General features: G+C 41.7%; 1 protein-coding gene across 4 annotated transcripts; it reads left to right on the top strand.

The window, feature by feature from the left end:
- The first annotated feature begins 594 nt into the window (after positions 1–594).
- LOC110975609 (uncharacterized) lies at positions 595–20,498 on the top strand. 4 transcript variants are annotated; one of them, XM_087137517.1, is made up of 4 exons: positions 595–725; positions 3,080–3,212; positions 4,368–13,818; positions 14,401–20,498. In XM_087137517.1, the coding sequence occupies exons 3-4, from the start codon at positions 4,452–4,454 to the stop codon at positions 14,778–14,780; spliced, it is 9,747 nt and encodes a 3,248-aa protein (XP_086993643.1). In that variant the 5' UTR covers positions 595–725; positions 3,080–3,212; positions 4,368–4,451; the 3' UTR covers positions 14,781–20,498. The 4 variants fall into 4 exon arrangements, 1 of the variants encoding a protein (XP_086993643.1); XR_015425514.1 differs by lacking the exon at positions 595–725 and having other exon boundaries at positions 14,401–15,457; positions 16,515–20,498; XR_015425515.1 differs by lacking the exon at positions 595–725 and having other exon boundaries at positions 14,401–16,623; positions 17,382–20,498.
- The last annotated feature ends 52 nt before the right edge of the window (positions 20,499–20,550 follow it).

Here is a 20,550-nt window from a genome sequence, read left to right as displayed (position 1 = left end):
GTAGTGTACATAGGGTGACATGTAGGCCCACGTATGCACCTGTACACAGGACCTATTCTGTCAAAATCACTTTCAAAAATAACCAGAAGGGTATATCGGTGGGTGTTAACACATGCATGGGCGATATGGTGAATTCATAACAAAATGAATTTGATGTTTCGTTTACATACGCAATTGCATTATTATTAAAAATTATACCCGAACCCGCACACGTATATCCGATCGGCCACACGGGAAGCAAAAGGTGATTGGCTTTGTCCTACATCGATGTAGGCCAATATTGATTGTAACAATTATTGATTTGTATTGGTTAGTTCATGTGGGCACCAAATTTGGGCCCAACTTTGTACCACAACTTTCTACCAGTCTATCTGGCAGCCAACTTAGGTACATTTCGAAGTCATTAGCTTTGGCAACTAGGTCATGAGGTGCCTCCTGCATACGCATACGTGTACTACGTATACACAAACACATACGCCACCGGGCTGAGCCATTTTGATGGCCTCGACATCACTTCGCTGGTAACCGGTATTGATATGCCACCGCCTTGTGCAGCTCGACTTAGCAGTTAGTGACGTCACAAATGCTTCGCTGGTACATGTATTACAGGCAGGACGGGTATGGACTGTGTATACACGGGAACTGCCCTGCCTTTGTTGGAGACGACAGTGCTAAGTATCACCAACATTTCACTGTCATTTCGTAAACATACGAAGGCATCTTTGGTGAGTGCACACAGTGATACTAGTAACTGCATTTGGAATTTTATTGCGTTTATGTCCATTCCTGTTTTGGTGCTTACGTGAGCTGTTCTAATGTTGACATTTAATTGATAAACCTAGTCAGTCTCATGAGGGCGCTGTAACGATTTTATTTTTAAGTATGGTGCTGTTGTCTTCTGTTAAATAGCTATCGCTTTGAACAAGTTTTGATCTGGATACAAGACTGTCGAGTTAGTTAACACTTTTTTACAAATACAATGAAATATGCCTAAAAAACAATCAGTTCTTAAAATTACTGTACATACTAATTGTGCAAGGAACACTTCATCATGTTGATGAACATAAAGAAATATAAATTATGAACACTGTCATGATTGTCAATAAATTGAGTAAGTGCTTGTGTCCAACTCCATCATTCTCGCTGTCAGGATGACGTCACTGATTCTTGATTCTTTTCTCTGATTGGTCAATTGGTGGCTATTCCATATTTTACACTCGAAACTCAAAGGGGCAAAAATAGTATTGCCATCTATGGGGAAAATCTGAATTATTGACTAAACTCTTAACCTTTACATCAAATGTGCCTGAACTTTCACTGTTCGTGCAGTATGAATACCTCCAACACTGTATTGAAAAGGTTTATATTTATCATGTTGCAGCAAAAATGAGGAAAACATGCAAATCCCTGTACAAAGTGAATGGAGAGTTACCCCTTTGCCCAGACGTGAGTGCAATAAATGGAACAACCTCCGACCTCGAAAATTAGAACATGTACAGTGTATGAGAATGAACATCCCAGATTTCCGTCCGAACAATTTTGAAAACACATGAGGCTTTATTTTATTATTCATTAGTTGATGTACATACCCTATATCGATAGCGACTAAGCGTCCATGCAAAGGGAACCAACCTTAAAAGCAGACAAGTTCTCAGTCTGTCTATTACATGTACATCACGCCATTTGTATGCGGGTGCAATGCAAACTCCTGATTCACTTTGCAGCCATTTTTTAACAATTTCCGACGCGAAAACACCTAGTTTTTCTGAAAAAATGGAAAATAATGAAATTTTTTGGGGGGGGATGTTTCAGCGGTATGCAGGCGGTGGACCGAAATCCGTGATATTCATTCTCATGACATCACCAATTTCTTCAACACAAACCGTTTTGCACTTAAGTGTAATATTAAAGGCCACTGTTTATAGTGCATAAATGCCACCAATTATGAAAAAGCTAGCATCTTGATTCAGTCTTTCAAACTTCACTTTGAAAACAAAATCAATATTGTGTAAACTTAAAAACACAGACAGTATAGCTTTAAATCAACTTACAAGTTACATGTAGATAAAATCTTAATTGTAAATCATTTAATTCATGTGATGAATCTAAATAGTCCATTCTAACCTTCCATTCTAACAAGTGGCTCATATTGAACAAAAATCGCTGTTAATCAAGATAGCTTGTAATATAGCATGTGTGTGTATGCTTCCATTTTTCTTTTATTTACTATAGGTACTGAAAGACTCTTGGAAGTGTATTTGCTGTATGTACAAAAATTCAAGTTATCAATGAGTTGAAAATATGGGGAAACAATTACAACATTTTTGCCATAAAAAAATCAAACAGTTTATTTAAATGCAGCGATTTAGAAAAAGGCATTTGATTTAAATCATGGTTTAAATCAGCAATTTAAATCAATGTGATTTAAATCGGCCAACCCTGGATAGTTATGTTACACATTGTGTACCCTTGGTAACTTTGGTTGCATTGGAGTACATGTACACTTGCATGTATGTGTGTTACTTGTGTTAACATGAGTATTGCACACACTACATGTATGGAAATACGACCGGCAGGTACATGTACACCCAAGTAGTGAGCATTCTCTTGATCGGGCTGGGAATATACAATCATACATAGCTTGCTTATTTCATGAAAGCAGAAAGCTAAATGTTTTCTGTTTGCATGATAATGCATACTCAACAGTTTCCTGCACCCCTAGGTATTAAAGAGCAACACACACAAATGCTGGTAACCTCAGTCTTGTTCCACTGATCCAGAGGTCCCAAGCTTCATGTGTTAATTGCTATGAGAAGAAATCAGTCAGTCCAATCACTTACAGTACCATCAGAACTTGATCAATTGACACACCCTCCCCTAATGTGTGTGTACTTTGAGTACCATATCTTGGTGTGAACCTACTCATGACAGTCCCAGTGGAAAGGTACATGTACATGTACGACACAAGGAAATTTGACTGAAATACCCCAAATACATTGCACTCTTTTCCAGCCTCATATTTCCTCTTCTAACTTTTGTGCAGAACTGATGCCTTTTAAATAATGCTTCTGTTTCTCAGATTTGCTCCTGTTCCTGCTGTGGTTCCCTTCACAAAACCTACCAATTCCTGGAGTCTGATCAGAACTCACTGGACAATTCACCTGGTGGCTGTAGCAATTGATGGACTTTTCATTCTAAACATGTAGGTCAAGGTAAGTCAGTTGGAATTTAGAGTCACCTGAGTAGTTGAAATAAGGCCTGGCCAAGATGTAACAAGCAAGATTATCTTAAAATGATGTCTGCTTGAGAGATTCAACATCATTATTTTTTATTCCCTCAAAGAGCACTGATTTTTGCAAATATGATTGTTAACATTTTACTTGGTGAAATGTATCTTTTCAAAGACAATTTTTAATCAAGCATACCTGCAGCCTGGTATATAAAACTGAAAAGTTGTAAGACCTGACATCGGGTTTGTATTATTGATCCTTTTCAAAGGTAGAGTCCTAGTGTGGAAAGAGAAAATCCTGGAATGAAGTTTATCCTGTATAGAATTTGCCCCTGTCTGTCGTTTTGACTTCAGCTTATTGCACCCACTATATGCCACTATGCACCTGAATGCTTTCATGGAAGTGAGAATACTTGCATGGCAGACTCGTGTACTGTACACCTCAGCTATAGAATATTAAAGTGAACACGTCATGTGTACAATTTTGTGTGTAAAAGGCATTAGTGCGTGAACCACCGCACGCTCATACACCATTCCTTTTCACTCCACTGCCTGGTTGAACATGACCCCATACTTTGGTACTCATGTACATGTACATGTAGTTCCAGCATAATCACAGGCGGACCACACATTGCACTCTCAGTGAAATCACACCTTGAAACTTGAACTTTGGAAATCAGAAGGGCCACCCTTTTTGCCGTTAAAAATTGACTTCTTTGTTCGAATACCATATTCACCTGAATGCCCTTTACCATTTGACATTACCAAGTCTTGAAATGTCATACAGTTTTGACAGGGGGAACAGTCCCTTCAAACAGATTGGATATGCCGTGTAGTACCTGTCAATGGGACTTTCCATAAGAAACACCTGTGACATTGAACCACTGACTCTGTAAAATCGAATGCACTGTATTTTAAGAGCAGCATAAAGGTTCCCACCTTCCTACCATGTAATCAAAGTGTACTCTGTATCTGAATATGGCTTTTGCTGCAAGTAATTTGACTGTTCTTTGACACATTATAGATTACATATTTAAGGTAGTCAGATATTCCAATATGCTAGGCACAGTCTGGCTTTTAATCTGCTACCAGTAATTAGTTATCCATTTGTCTTACGTCGAAATCCTTTTTGTTGCAGGGAGGATATGTGACGAGAAAAGGTCCATTGTAACACATTTGTTTGCTGGAACAGCTGCTTACCCAGATCTGTAGTTGAAATACAATGGATGGTCAAGGTGACGACTGGTCTGTTGACGGAACCCTTCCACAGTTCTTAGCAACGGTTCCCAACAGACTTTCTCCAGCACACAAATTTGAACTGCAAGGATCCTCATCACATCTCAGTCATTCCTTAAGGAATGCCCAAGATGCTTTGGAATTCTTCAAACAGCCCCAGCAGAGTTCATTGTCTCCCTTCACCAACCAGTCCCTTGACACAGAGCTCCCTGACTTCTGTAAACTTCCCTGGGACAGCACAGAGCAGTCATCCAGCGATCTTGGGGACAGTGTACGTGTACCTAGTCTTGATGTTGAAAACCTGTGTTATGGCGATAGTGGGGAAGCCAAAGCAGCACAGTTGGAAAGCAATGAACAGCTTAAGTCTGTTGGTTTATGTCTGTCAGCTGAGAATGAGTCATCCTGGTCTTGCGATATGTCATCATCTGAATTGCATTCAGCACCAGGCAGCAGGTCATATGATAACCCTAGCCACACCGTGGCTGGGCAGGAGGCACACCTTGCTGATGAGCTCCTCTTGCCAACACCAACTGTTGTGGAGAGTGAAAATGAGTGCATTGGTCAAAACTGTGACTTGATACCACCTGTTAATCCTTTCTCACAACTTGCTATGCAAACCAAGAAATCTTCAGATCAGTACTATCAAAGCCTTCCACTTGCTAATGAATATGTTGGTCTGGTTACAGAACCCTGCATTCAGGCAAGGGATGATTCATGTCATGCTGCATCAAACTTTGGAAGTACTCCTCAAAAAAATGAAGAAAACATTCCAATGCAAAGTAGTCTACTTACCACAGTGCATCAGACATCAAGTGATGTTTTACATCCCAATGCACGACACTGCCAGTCGCGTGATTATTTGACTAACGCAGGGCAAACAACCCAGGATTTTATCAGCATTGAATCAAACCTGTCAGATGGAGGTATCAATGAAACAGATGAAGGGATTAAAATCAGTGACGACTTTTCTCTCAATTATGACCCTCCAAGTTTCAGTGATGGAGACAGTGACATCAAGTCACCAGAGTTATCTGCAGATTTGACTAGAATAAGCAACAATGCAGAACAGTGGTGTTTCGATCCTAGTAGCTTGCAGGATGAAGAACATTCATCTGGAATTACAAATGTTCAAGATGGCAGCTCTTTGTCACCAGTGTCCCCTGAGCGCAGTTTCCAGGACATAGTTGGATCTGGAGGACAACAGAAGCAAGAGATTGAGACTCAGAATAAGGACGAAATTTCCCCATGTTCCACTTACCTTGGATGTAGCACAGTTTCTGAGTCTAATTGTTCACTTTTGCAATTGGACACAAACAATAAGGATATTCAAGAAAGCAGACAAAATGGTTCCCCTGTTGATGAGAAGGATCCACAGCTTTCACAGAATACTAGCTCCTCTGCCTTAACAAGATTCGTAAATGTCCCATCAACCAAAGAAGCATCTGAGATGTCTAGCCATGAGTTGGAATTGGCATCTGAACTGATAGCAAAGACTTCTACTGGTAGCGTTACAGACACTAGATCGTTTCAGTTGAACTCAAACAAGCTCTCTCCTGGTCAGCACGATGGAAAAATTGGGAGTGATCTCAATAAGTTGCAGCACGATATATCTCCTGTGCCAAATTCAGGCTCATCAGACTCTCCGTCTCCCAGACAGTCTGAGGATGATGCATCCTCATTGAGGGAACGTGATAATTCTTTATCCTCAGAGGAATCCGTCTTGTTAATATCTGACTTTGAGTGCGATGCAGAGATTGCAGACAATAAAACACAAGACACTCCCATCAATGTAAAAATAAAAAACCTTCCTTCGCCAGATGAAGCTTGTCAGAATAAAACCATAGAGAGGACTGAACCAGACTCTACCACTCGCATCTTGGATCACCAAGGTGACACTAAGCCTGAAGCAAGAAGTTCACATGTACAGGTATGCGAAGGCCAGATGGAAGGAAATCTAACTAATGATGATTCGCTCCTCTGCAATTCACCATCTGATGCCAGTTTTGATACTGGTGCAACACTCAGTAGTGACAGATATACTACTGAAAGTCCTGGGCATATGTCTGGGAATGGAGCGTATGAAACTGTTTCTTATGAGGAAAAGAATGGATCACCAGATAAGGACACTTCTGTTGTTGGAGAAGAAACAGAAAGAACTTTATCTGAAGACAAAAATGGTGAACACAAATTGATGGCAACAGCTACTGATTCAGACGTTGAAGAAGCTGAAGCAGAACTAGGAGGAGACTGCTGTCACGTTGACAACTTCCATTTCAATGAGGAAGTTGAGGGGGATAAGCAAGATCCATGCATTGTCAAGGACGACTCAAAATTTGGAAGAAAGGAAGATTTCGCGAATGGTTCAAATGAAGACAAATTGGGTAAGGAACACAAATTGATGGCAACAGCTACTGATTCAGACATTGAAGAAGCTGAGGCAGAACTAGGAGGAGACTGCTGTCAAGTTGACAACTTCCATTTCAATGAGGAAGTTGAGGGGGATGAGCAAGATCCATGCATTGTCAAGGACGACTCAAAACTTAGAAGAAAGGAAGATTTTGTAAATGGTTCAAATGAAGACAAATTTGGTAAGGAGGGATGCTATATAGAAATGCTCAAAGAAGGTGATGCCAAAAGTGATGTATATTGTCTACAAGACACAAATGCATCCAAACAGCGAGAAGCAGGTGCTGAAAAGGAGGTTTCAGAAGTTGAGCTGAGAAGCCAGGATCTTTGTCAGGAAAGGAACACCAGTAGTGAGAGTGTTGGGGAATGGGAATCTCCAGTAGTTGCTATCCACAAGCATCCCAAGGGTGACCTAGGAGATGTTTCACTGAAAACCGAAGACCCAGATTTCCCCGGCAATTCTGAGTGTCTACAAGACCCTGATGCATTCAAACAGCAAGATGAAGGCACTGAAAAAGAGGTGTTAGGTATTGGGCCAAGAAGCCAGGATCTTTGTCAGGAAAAGAACACTAGTAGTGAGGGTGTTGGGGAATGGGAATCTCCAGTAGCTGCTATCCATGAGCATCTCAAGGGTGACCAAGGAGATGTGTCAGAGAGAATTGAATACCCAGATTCCCCCAGCAATTCAGAGTGTCTACAAGACACAGATGCATCTAAGCAGCAAGATGAAGGCACTGAGAAAGAGGTGTTAGGACTTGGGCGGAGAAGCCATTATCTTTGTCAGGAAAAGAACACTAGTAGTGAGAGCGTTGGGGAGTGGGAATCTCCAGTAGCTGGTATCCATGAGCATCTCAAGGGTGACCAAGTTGATGTGTCAGAGAGAACCGAAGACCCGGATTCCCCCAGCAATTCAGAGTGTCTACAAGACACAGATGCATCTAAGCAGCAAGATGAAGGCACTGAAAAAGAGGTGTTAGGAGTTGGGCGGAGAAGCCAGGATCTTTGTCAGGAAAGGAACACCAGTAGTGAGAGTGTTGGGGGAAGGGAATTTTCATTAGCTAGTATCCACAAGCATTCCAAGGGTGACCAAGGAGATGTTTCACATAGAACTGAAGAACCAGAATCCCCCAGCAATTCAGAAAAAAAATCTCCCAACCAAAATGCCATCTGGAAAACAACAGATACAGATCCAGTAACATTTGAAGGTTCCTTCTCCGAGCTGGGTAAAATATCAGCTAGTTCACAAGAGAAAGAAAATACAAACGTAAACCCGCAAATGCAAGAAGGAGAAAGTCACAAGAAGAGTGACGATGATATAATCATACTTGATGATGATCCAGAAGTTATATCTATTGGAAGCTCAGATGAAGATGAAGAAACTGAGAGTTCAGCCAGTAAGCAGAAGCAGCTCACAACAGCAACCACCCGTTCACCATCCAAAACTTATCAAGTTATGAAAACTGTCAAGACACCACCCCAACAAAATACTCAGTGGGCTTGCCACATATGTGGTGATCACAACAAGACCTTGAACTCTCTAAAGTTGCATGTGAGGCGCGTCCACAACTTGATCATGGTTCACCGGAAAGAGGACATGAAGTGCAAGTTGTGTTCCTTCGTAGGAACTTGGCAAAAAATCAAAGAGCACATCATCAACGATCACGACACGCCACTTAAATGGTATATCAAGAATCATGAAACAAGGGAAATAACAAAGCTGCCCTTGTCAGCCTCAGTCCCCTCAGAGACTCCTCAATCACAGGGGAATAACACAGCTGGTGCACAAGCCAGTCACCCTGCCAAAGTCAGCGCACAGAAGACTGCAGCACCTGCATCAAAGCAGCATTACCTCATTAAGAGGGTTTCCAATATAAGTATGGATGGGCAAGATGAAAGACTTTTATCCGTGAAGACAAAGGATAAACAGATGCTGCCAAGTAGCAAGGTACTTACATTATCACACAACACACCATCACTTTCTGCCCAACCTGTTGGTTTAAGCATCACCCCCAAAGTGAGCTCTGTGATGAATGTTCATACTCCAACTGTAAGTCAAGTTCAAGTATGTCCTGCGACCACAGTCCCAAAGCTCAATACTCAAAACAAAGTTATCATAATACGTCATGCCACCCCAGCAGCAGCGACCAAGACTGTGTCAATTGTAACAACGGGCAAGAATGCTGTTGTAACCCAAGGTGGTGTGCACAACAACTCTCGAAATTTGTACCCGGTCGTCCCCAGTGTAGTACATGATCAGCAGGGCACAAAAACGACTCCAACTTTGCTCAGGTCCAAAGTGGGCAATTCTGTCATAGCGCCACCTGTCACAAAGACTGGGGTGGAGCAAACCATCCAAGTGTCTGCTGTGGTAACACATTACAGCACTAGGCAGATTACTTATAGAGCAAATACTGGAAAACAGTATAAGATCATGACCTCACCAGTATCACCTAAGCAACAAATTATTACCGCATCCGGTTTGCCCAGTTCACTGGTGGTCCCTAGGAAGACTGCTCCTCAAGGGTTGGGAGTGTCCACCGCTTCTTCACAGGTGATGGAGAAAGTCAGAAATGTCTCTGGGACATCTCAGCCAGCCAGTCAGCAAAATCCAAAGACATTTTTTCGCATTGTTTCAAATCAGACTGCTCAAGGCTCCCCAAACAATACCCGGGCTCTCACAGATGCTGCTAAAGCACCAATTAATTTCATCAAGTCGTCTAATGCTAGTGCTCCAGCAAAGACCATGCCACTTTCAAAACAAAGCTTTACATATTCTGTTTCAGCACTTCCTAATACTGTTTCGAATTCAAGTACTCTGTCAAAGCTTGGCTTGAATTCTCTCCCAAGCAGTGGGATCAGGGCAAGTGCAGTTCATGTTCCATCAACCATGACTATTATAAAGACAGTGCCGCATCTTGCCAGTCAGCATGTCTCAGGGGCTTCTGTGAATCAGAGCTCTGCTTCAGTTGCAAATCAAAAAGTTCAAACAGTAACCACCCCATCCTCAGGTCTAGTGACAAGTAGTAAAGAGATGCCAAACATCACTGTGCAGAGACATCTCTTAGATGGTGACAGCATGGCATCTTATGTGATACGAGTGCCAAAGTCACAATCAGAGAGCATGATGCATTCACTGTCAAACAGTGGGAAGAAACACGATGACTCCCTTTACTTGGTTAAAGTGCCTGTAAACCATACCGACTCTCCTAAGAAATTCATGGTTCACCTTCCAGTTGAGAAGGGATCTACCATGAAGCATGCAGTGTGCATTGTGCAACCACCTGCTGGAGAATCTGATAGGGAAGTCTCTCCTGTTTTCAGCAAATCCAGTACTTCCAACTCGCACCAGGGGAAACCAGTTTCTCTCTTGGATGGCTTGAGCACTTCACTGGGCCAAATAAAGTCTATTTCCCCCATGTCTGTTGGACTTATAGCTAAAACAAGTGATGTGTCCAGTGTTGTGCCATTGTGTGTTACAAAGGCTAAGAAAGATCCAACCAAGAAAGCTGAGTGCTTAGCTCATTTGCAAGAGCCAGCTGTTAATATCCAGCTGCTTGAGGACCAGTTTAAGAACACTGAAATGTTTAAAGCTGCAGATCTCATCAAACTGGACAATCGTGTCCAGTTTGAGTGTGCTCGCTGCAAAGAAGCTTTTCCTCAGCTGATGCTCCTGCAGCTCCATCACATTGACTGCACTGCTCACCCTCCATCTCAAAAGATCTTGCCCATCGTTCACATCCCAACTGCAGTTCTGGCAGCCTTCTTCACACTCTCTGCTTCAGGGTATTCCAGTGCCTGTGTCATCTGCAAAGTGCTGTTGCTCGGGAATGCTCGGCACATGGAGGACCAGCAAGATTTTTGCAGTCACTTGTCTAAGCACACTGAGCCGCGTGTTGCAATAACAAGCCTAGATGACACAAGGAAGCTTGGTATCCTGCAGACAAGGATGACAAGCCAACAAGCCAAAGAGTGGGTAGACTATCTCGTTCCACCTTTCAAGATGTGTAATAAACCCACCTCAGCTTATGATGGCAGCCTGGACGAGTATATCTGCACAGGGGGAATCCTGCATCGTGAATCTGTGAAACGTAGCCAACACAAGAGAAGCCTTTCACCAGAGACGAGAAGAAGAGAAAAACACAAGAAGCACAAGAAGCATAAAAGGCACAGAACTCCCCACATTGAAATCAGTGGCAGAAGCAATGAAGGCACTCGGAACCTGTACCAAAGTTCTCTGAAAACTGCAGAGGGATGTGAGGGGGAATGGATTGAACCAAGCCCAAAAGACTCTGGCAAATTATGGGTGAGGAGGAAGCCTCGTGCTGGTGGACTGAAAGAAAGTATCATGACAAGCCCATCGCACCCTAAGCTCTTGCAGCATGGCATGCGTGTGAATTTGAGCAAGAGTGCCAAAACTAGCCCTTCCAAAACTTCTCAGCGATTTCTGAACGTGAAGATACCGGGCAGGCGCAGCCAGCGAGGAATGGGACTCGACTTTGGCCAGGGACTTGTGATGTTGCCCATGACAACCAGGAAGAGGAAGAAAAAAACTGATGAGGTTGCCAAGGAGCAAATGTCAGGGATCCTGACCAGGAAAGTGAATATGACACCTGCTGCTCCATCTTGTTCCTCAGTTCTTGGAGATAAAGAGGATTTGGTTGGACCTGGAGAGAGCAGCATGAGTAATAAGTCCACTGGAAGACATGCATCTAAAATACCTACAGTCAGTTCAGTTCAAGGTCAGGAAGACAACACTGAAGTGGGCACTGATATACAAACTAAGGATCCCACTGATGACATTGTAGTAATAACATCCAGTGATGATGATGGAGATGATGCTGAAGCCAAAGAAGATGACACACAAGATGGCGACAAATCCATGCATACAAATATGATAGAGGGAAACAGTGAGGAACCAAACATCGGTAAAGTAGATGCTGATGAGGAAAACGATTCCAAAGATGCTGCCTCGGATAATCCATATGATGACAGTGATTCGAGTTTTAATGAGAATGCAAATGGACAGCAGAGTGACAGTGATGAGGACATTGATGATGATAAGGATGGAATGAACCAGAGAGACATTCCTCTGACAATGATGGCATTGCACTACCAACGGCTAAATGAAGAGATGGCCAAAACCAGCCAGGAGAAACAAGATTCTGAGGAAGTAACTTGTGAATCCCCTTCTCTCACTCTCTCTGTGGATAAGCTTGAAGAAGACACAGAGACACAGACGGCAGGTGATCAAGATGCAGAAAAGACAACAGAAAGTCACCCAACATGGGAAATTGTTGGAGCTGTTACCTCAGATAAGCTTCAAGACAGTTGCAGCTCACATAGACTCAAAGTGATATCTCCAGTTCCAACAAGTGATTGCAGTAATTTATCTGGAGAATTTTCATCCCAGAGTAGCGGCTCTCTGCATTCTAATATCAATGTTGAAAGTAGTACCGTGGAATCAGAATCGCTTGAATCCGAAGAGTTTCATCCCAATAAGCAGGTTAAGCAAAGTACTTCACAGCCCTCTAATTCTTCAAGTACATGTACTCAGTTTGAAGAGAGTAGCGGGTCTAAACCAGAGGAGACACTGCCATCAGAACCTTGCAAAGATACTGGTTCTGAATTGCTAAGAGAAGAAAAGGACATGATTTCACCACAGAGGGGCATTGTTGACAATGATCTCAAAGACAATACCAGTGGAGCTAGTGATCAAGAAAATTGCATTTCTGATATTGAAGATCATGACCCTTCATCAGAAATTGAGAGCTTGGAAGATGCCATATCAAATGTCATGGCAACAGACAATTTGCAGGATTTGAAATCAGATACCCTAGACAAAGTCTCAGTGGAAGGTAGCTTTGGCAGCGAGAATAGAGATCAAGATAATGTCATCCTTGTTGCTGCAGATATCTCAGACACCAAAAACTCAGACAATAGTCATTCTATGGAGACTCTGTCCGAGATGGGAAATGTGAAGGAGCAATCAGTTGAGGATAGCCATTTGGAAGGTAACAGTAGAGATGATGACATTAAGGACCATACCACTGAGGACAGTAAATCAGGCTCCAATATCAGTGAAATTAAAATTCCCAGTTGTACATACAGCAGCATCCAGGATAGTTGGATAAATAATGCCACTGATGGTGTGACTCAAATAAATAACGATTTTAGAGCAACCCTCTTGGAAAATGACAGCTCTGGAGAAAGCAAATCTGCCGATGAAACCTGGAAGAGAAAAAGTCAGAAGGACACAGTTTCAGAGGATCACAACCTCAAAGACAGCATCCAAAAAGACAAGAGTCTAAAAGAAAATGACTGGAAGACTGACATTTGGAAAGAAGATATACCTATGACTAGCAACCGGAAAGAGCATTCTCAAGCCGATGTCATACAAAATGTAGGAACCAAGGGAGATGCTACACTTAATGATATGTCTGGAAAAGGAAGTGTGTATGCAGATGGTATTTCTTGGGACAGCTGTGTCAGCAATGCTGAAAGCAGTGTTCAGCGAGACAGGTTTTTCCGGGAGAAGAACCTCACCAAGAACAATGTTTCTGATGGTAGCCAAACCGACGAGGCAGTTGAACAAGTCACATGTACTACTGAGGAAGAGGAAAGTGACATAAATAATGAGACAAAGCAACGGGACAGGTTTTTCAGTGAGAGAAGTTTAGACTTAGAGGACAGTTTTGGAAGCCAGTGTAATGATAGATTATTTGTAGGGGGTGTTTGTGATGATATATCCTGTATGAGTTATCCTAAGGAGGATATACGCCAGGATCAGCAAAGTGACGGGTTATGTGGTCAGGACTCGGGTGCTGGTGAAACACAGGAAGAGGGACAGGAGACGAAACTTTACCAAGATGATGATCAGGATTCAGATGATGATGTCATCTGCTTAATTGATGATTCAGATGAGGAGTTCCAGTCTTTACTTTCAACAGGTTTGTTTTTACACTTCTTTTATTCAAACCTTAGATTCATAATTTGTTCAGGTCATATTGAGTACAGAAATGGTAAAGTAATGATCATCTCAACCTGGTTTCTTTTTTACAAACAAGTACAAAGGCACATGTAGTTGTGAAATCTATTATGGTTTTAGTTTTTCCTTGACAGGTCTTTTTTTACTTAAAAGTTTTGTGGATGTAAGTCAGAGCTCAAGGGAGAAGGTCATACTGAGACTTGACTCAGAAATATAACTTATTTTATTTGCATCTTGATGCCCATTTCTTTTGGTCATATGTTAGCAGCATGTTAGATTGGGCAGATCCAAAAAGCTCACTCAAAATGCCCTGGATGTTAAGGGTGATTGTAAATACGTTGACTGCAAGAATACCAGTTGCTTAGCCCATTATATCAAGTATAGTATACGACTTGGAATAACATTTGCCTGTGGAAGTACGACTGCTGGCTACAACAGTTTATTACAAACCCAAGTTAATGCTTACCACAACAAAGCAAAATTCAGATACAACCTAATATTCAGTTGGCATCAAAGTTTGTTTCTTTATTACTGTTTCCCAAAGATCAATTCCCTGGCTTGGAATGGGCCCCATCTACCGTGCACACTGTCAAGGAACAGACTGTTTGGAGTACTTCAGCAGATCATCCGTCTCAGACTCTGGGCAAACCAGTCGTAAAACAGGTGAGAGGACACAGTTTAAAAAGGAAATCATCCCACGATTACGAAGATGATGAATTGGACAGCGACAGTGATTCTCCTTGGAAACATGCCAGGGGACGGGAAGCGTGTGATGAAGCAACTCCCTCAGACTCGTGGCGCCTATTGGAAGTGTCAGAGGAGAGCGAGGAGCATTCAGCCGCCGAGATGGTTTGGAAACAAGACAGAGGCACCAGCGTCTTCACACATGAGGATGTCGGACAGTTACGAGCTGGTGGACTTTGAGTGAATCCTTTAGTCTGCTGATTGCACACCTGGGGGTATCTTGTGCTACATTAATGTGCACACTCAAGCATATATTTGATCTAGTGTGCTACAGTGTTTATACAACTAAAAGGGTTGTAGGGGCGGTAGGAGTTTGGAGGCACCTAGACCAAATTCAGCATGGTTAAGTAAATGATGTTGGTTATTCTCAAACTATCGCACCCATCTGTGGAGGATTTTTCATACACAAAAGTAATGAGATAATAACTAAAAAATATAACACAAAATTTACTCAATTGTGCTGTGCACTGTCCTGACAGCAAAAAGTTAAACTTTTCATTCTACAGTTTCTAAGCTCATTTGTGGCTAAAAAAGGACAGTTTGACAGGTGTTTAATCATAAAACTGTTGGTGTAAGTATTTTGCATTAGAAGGGCAAAAGTCTGTGTCTGAAACAGTAAGTGTAGTCACATCTGTAAATGTACATGTTGGCAGCCCTAGTGAAAAAAAAAATGGCTTCACTGACAGATTCCTTGTGTATCTATTTAAATGGTAGTTTCTCACTCGTACATTGCACGTAACATGCACGTTACATCTAATTTGTACTCTGCACTTCGGGTTTTGGGGTATTTATCTTATCATTGCAGGAAAGACTCCTGGGTCATTCAACGCGAAAGGGGTGATGGAGATAACCTTTGGGTAAATTCATGCACATGATATTGAATGGCTTGTCAATTCAAAGCAAAACTTGTTTTCTTAATGTAATGCCTTAGGATGCTCCCCTTATTTCTTAAGTACATGTACATAAGTTTAGTACACAGTGTCCTTAACCCCTTCTCGACGGGAATTTCATTCCGAAAGCCGACTCCAAGAATTCCAGCCTCGCTTGGCCAGGAAGGCCACCTGCCAAACCGAAAATTCTTGGTTTGTGGCCCAGCGTGCTCTGCACACTTTGAATTACACAGTGAAATGGCTGATTGTTCGGTGGCATGCGGCTCTACTCAAGCTTCTACATTCCTGTTGCCTCTTTTCAAAGTGGGGACTATTGTGAAGCTGGTGATTATGATGCAAATTCGGTCTTTTCATTTCTGGGCTACACACAAAGGCCAATTACCATATACAAGAGCCAGGGTCTGCCTTGTTTCACCGTGTTGGCTCGAGTGTGGGTTGAGAATAATAGATGAAAAGCGGGCTGAGGGTCTCAATTTTTACGGCGTGTCTTAACGTGTCCCGGCGCAAAGGGGTTAGGGTACCACAAATGTCCGGGAGGAACTGAACCAAATCTTTTACTTCGTCACACCATCAGTGTCTGCTCTCAAATCTTAAGTTGAGCACTGGTCACACCCTGTAATATGGATAGGCCCACATGATGAACTTTTGCCCTTGATATGCTTGAGAGACAAAAGACATAGCGAGATAGAGGACATTGTGCGTGTACCTTTCACCCTTACATGTATTCAATTTCTTTGTAAAAAAAAAATGAGATGACTTTTTCATGTACACACCACTTTATCTGAACTACATACTTTACCTGAACTGACAGATGTTACCCAAAATAGTTGTATGAAACACTCGTTGGGCTCACTGCAAGAATATAAATCATTTCTTTGTAGTGGAAGGGAACATACTTTTCATTCCATATGGTATCTTTTCCTCAATGCAGAAAGGCCTATCAAATGTACGGAGTATTTAATATCAAGTCACACTATAAAAAATTTCAGAGCTCATCTTTTCAGATTTTCTTTTTTCTGAATAGATGATACCACTGCTCCAGGAATTTCAGTAGCAAGCCAGTATCCCCACATTTGTCAGTACTCATCACGAAAGGTCAAATACTGAGTTCAGATGTGCATCAGTTGGCACAGGTTTAGTATCTCCAGGATTTCAGTTTGTCTTGATAAACTGAGATAGGTTTGAGGGTACACCATGGAATCAATCTCTTTTGGGAAGAGGTGTGGTTCTTAAAAGAACCGGTGAGTGTTAACTTGACATTTCAGCCAGTGTGCTCTTGCTGTCCTCAGGAGAGTGTGAACGTCGAAATGTTAACTCGAAACATTGAGTTAACACTCACCAGTTCTTTTAAGAACCACACCTCGCCCAAAAGAGATTGATTCCATGGTGTACCCACAAACCTATCTCTCATGTCTCTTCCACCATGCAAAGATTCAAATCTTACTTAGTTGTGATAAATTGTTTCCAGGTTGACTTACATGTAAGAACAAACAAATGAACTAGTTGTAAATCTGAACCCGTGACCTGGCAGGATTTCTGAGGTGACAAGTTCAAGCCCTGGTTATCTGGTCAGCTATTAAAGGCTGTGGACATGTCTAAATCTTCAGGCTGTGGCTCATGGGAGCACATAGATCTATTTAAAAGGTTGCAGCCACTAACAACTGGCTTCCATAGTACAGGCGCCTGCATGGACAGCCACAGGCAAAGCATTCAGCCCGGAGAGTGAACATAGTCAGATTTCTGTGACTGTCCAAGGAATCACACTACTTAGGCCCATACATGTGTGTCTTTACATTCCCGTAGTCTACTTTTTATTTGCGTATATGTGCAAATGTATCTTGTAAATGGGCCTCTTTTCCTCAAATTTGCCTTGTAATCCCCCATGCATTAGAGTGATGAAGCCACATTGGGTAAGACAGTCATTTATCAGCGTGTGTGAGACTGTCATGGGCCTGAACGAACAAGGCTGTAATACATTCCATGGATCCTGCTGCAATATGTATATAGTTCTTTGGTGTACAGGTAAATGAAGCTGTTTTATGTTTAACACTCTTGGGTACACAGTCCGCCAATGAGTTACATTATTCCGTTAAGAACATTATTGTGTAAGTGTAACATACATATACCATTATCATGGACAAACAACAGAAATGCTTGTATATATTCAACATTTAATCTTGCAAAGCCTGAAGGGCTGGCAGTCAGTCGAATAGCACCTACATGTAAAACGATCAAGTATCCTGTGTTGCGTCCAGTGTTCAGCTCTTTCGGTTCTGTACTGATGAAGGAATCACTGATGCTTGGTCGGGCTTGGGAAGCCTGTTTATCTTTTTTTTTTCAAAGTATATCAAGGGTGCCCACAGTCACAAATAGAGAGCAGTGTACACATACATGTATGCGTATATCCATTGTTAATGATTTTTTTGTAGATGACAAATTAACAAGAGTGAGCTTTGAAGCTTTTGATTGCGAAGGTTCTGTAGAAAGTACAGCAAGTTGCAGAACAGGAGGTTCTTTTCAGAACCACACAGAAAGAGATACCCTTGCATGGTGCCACAGCAAACCTCTATAACTTCAATTAACACAAATGTTAAATAATCATCATCATCACCCTCTCAGGCTCAGCAGTGTGTGTTCAAGAGAGATTCATTCAACAGGGGTGTGAGAATTCAGCTTTTTGGCTGATGTCAGCTTTTGTAGAAGTTGACCCTGAATTTCAGCTTTTTTGTACACCTGGCCAGTACAAAAATGGTGGAACTTTTTATATTTCAGCATTTTGCTAGCCGTTTTCAGCTTTGATTTTAATTGGCCACTCATTCCCTTGTTCAACATATAATTTGAAATTTTGACATAAATTTTCGCTGTTTTAGTTTAACACTCTCTTCATAGTGCACATGAGTTTTTTCCGCACTAGGGCAACACTAAATTCAGGATGCTTGAAGGATGGAAATGAAAGTTTAAAGTTTGAAACCAAAGGTCACTGGCTCGATGAAATCCCAAATTTGTACACAAATAGTTATACGTGTACACGTACACTTGGTGCTGGGTAGAAAACAGACTGCTCAGAAAATTGATGAGTTCTGTACAAGTTCATAGCAGACCAGTCACAGGCCATTTTGGCCGGTAACCCATTTTTGCTGAGCAAATGCAAATACATTTTGGGCTTTAGCAGATCCTTGAGAGAAGAGTCGTATCAAGGGACCCCCGTGTCATGCCTGTAGTTCATGGAGGTCAATCCACAAGGTGTGAATAGCGCCCTCGTGTTTTAAGAGCAAATGATGCTTCCAGTCTCCCAGAAAGCTTTACAGGCACAAATCGGGGGAGGGGGGGCCTTCCCCTCTGTGGCATTTTCCTCGCAACTTCTAAAGGTTGCAAGCACCCCTTAGAAGTATGGGTCGTATTTCCCTGTTCGGGTAGAGACAAAACTGAGTTTAAATCTCTTCAACAGTGGCAACATACACAGTTACCCTTACTCCTACCTGCACGCGCAACAAAAAAAAATTCAAACCGTCCAGCCACCCGTCATGTACAGTTGCAGTGTTGTTATCACGTAAATCAGGAATTTAAGTCTTACCAACTTTGAGCAAGGTTTTAAGCCTTTTCCCCTTCGGATTACTGGTTTGTGTTATTGGTACCATACATGTACATGTATGCCTGTGTACATAAACCTTTCCTGTATGCCTGAAATGCAAAAGCCCTCTTCATCTTCGGTCAGCTAAATTCCATATAATTGTCTCATCCCAAGGAAGCTCCAATACCCAAGCTGGTTCTCTCTGAAATCCCCCGTGTCCTGTTCAGATTGAATATGGAAAGCTCCCTTACAGGATCTGCAGAGTCACCTGGAGTGTCAGTTGTCACAATTACTGCTGCCATACCTTCAAATTGTTGGTATCAGGTGTTTGTACTCGTGAGGATTGTGTGGTCACAACTAGACAAAGTGTGTACATGCATGTGTAACTTTAATAATGCTGGTGATGAGAGCTTGGTGCCAGTTGGGTAATGACAGAATATGATGATCACTGGTTAGTGCTATTGGCATAGCAACCTTTGAGTTCAGATGTGTGAACAAAACAAACTGAAAGCTATGGCCCGTGAACATGAATCACTTGACTGACGTTACAATGAATACATAGACCAAGTATTTTAATTGGGAAGACATGATGAAGGTGCACCGCTTTTGATATGTACATGTATTATACAATGTAAATTGAGAGCTTGAAGAGATGTTTATGGCCATATGTACATGTATGTTGTAGTGACAGCAATTCTGGTGTATACTCAGTTGTATATTTGTGGGCAAATTCAAGCGACGACTGAAGTTAACCGTATTTCAACCAAAGCCGCAACAAAAATGGATGGTTTGGACCATGTAGTCGACCATTTTGGCACCAGGCCCTGCAGCATGGTTGCATTGCTAGTTGTCAGAAGTCTCATTTTTCAGTACAGAGGGAACCATTCAGATGAAAATGGCTACAAGAATTTTGTGCAACTATATTCATTTGAATGACATCATACATGAGCGTCGCAAGAGTTTCAGCCAATGGCAAAATATAACGATGAGGTTATGCAAAAAAAAAAATTGACTGAGAGTTATTCAAGTGTGACTGTACTGTGCGTGTCTGTAGATAAAAGCAATTAAATGACGGTCTTCACAGACATCGTACAAGTAAAGAGAGGAACAGTGCATTTCAAAATCTAAGATCACTTTTGCATCAGTGAACTGCAAAATTTAATAATAATTAAATTAATAATCAAAGGAAAGTATTCTTTATTATATATCCAAATGTAATGTTGTATGTTTAACATATGACTTTGTTACAGTGGTTTTTTTTTTTTTTGGTCAATTTTATTTGGGGAGTGTGCGAAATTGCTTTTGTTGGTGTGTTGAATGCTGGCATGAACATGTCACAAAGCTTCATGAAATTTTACCTAAGTAAATTCAGGATTGTGTCGTGTTACTGTAAATTTAAGGGAAAAAAGTACTCATGTGCTGTCTGGCAAATTTAAACAGTAGTTTCATGGAATCCTTGTTATATATGTGTCTGCAATTTTGTTTCCTG

Source organism: Acanthaster planci, linkage group LG06 (assembly GCF_054643075.1).
Source record: "Acanthaster planci isolate LZ-2023a linkage group LG06, COTS_SCS, whole genome shotgun sequence".
Taxonomy (NCBI): Eukaryota; Metazoa; Echinodermata; class Asteroidea; order Valvatida; family Acanthasteridae; genus Acanthaster; species Acanthaster planci.
The sequence above is the reverse complement of the archived record's forward strand: the minus strand, read 5'-3'. Positions and strand labels throughout refer to the sequence as shown.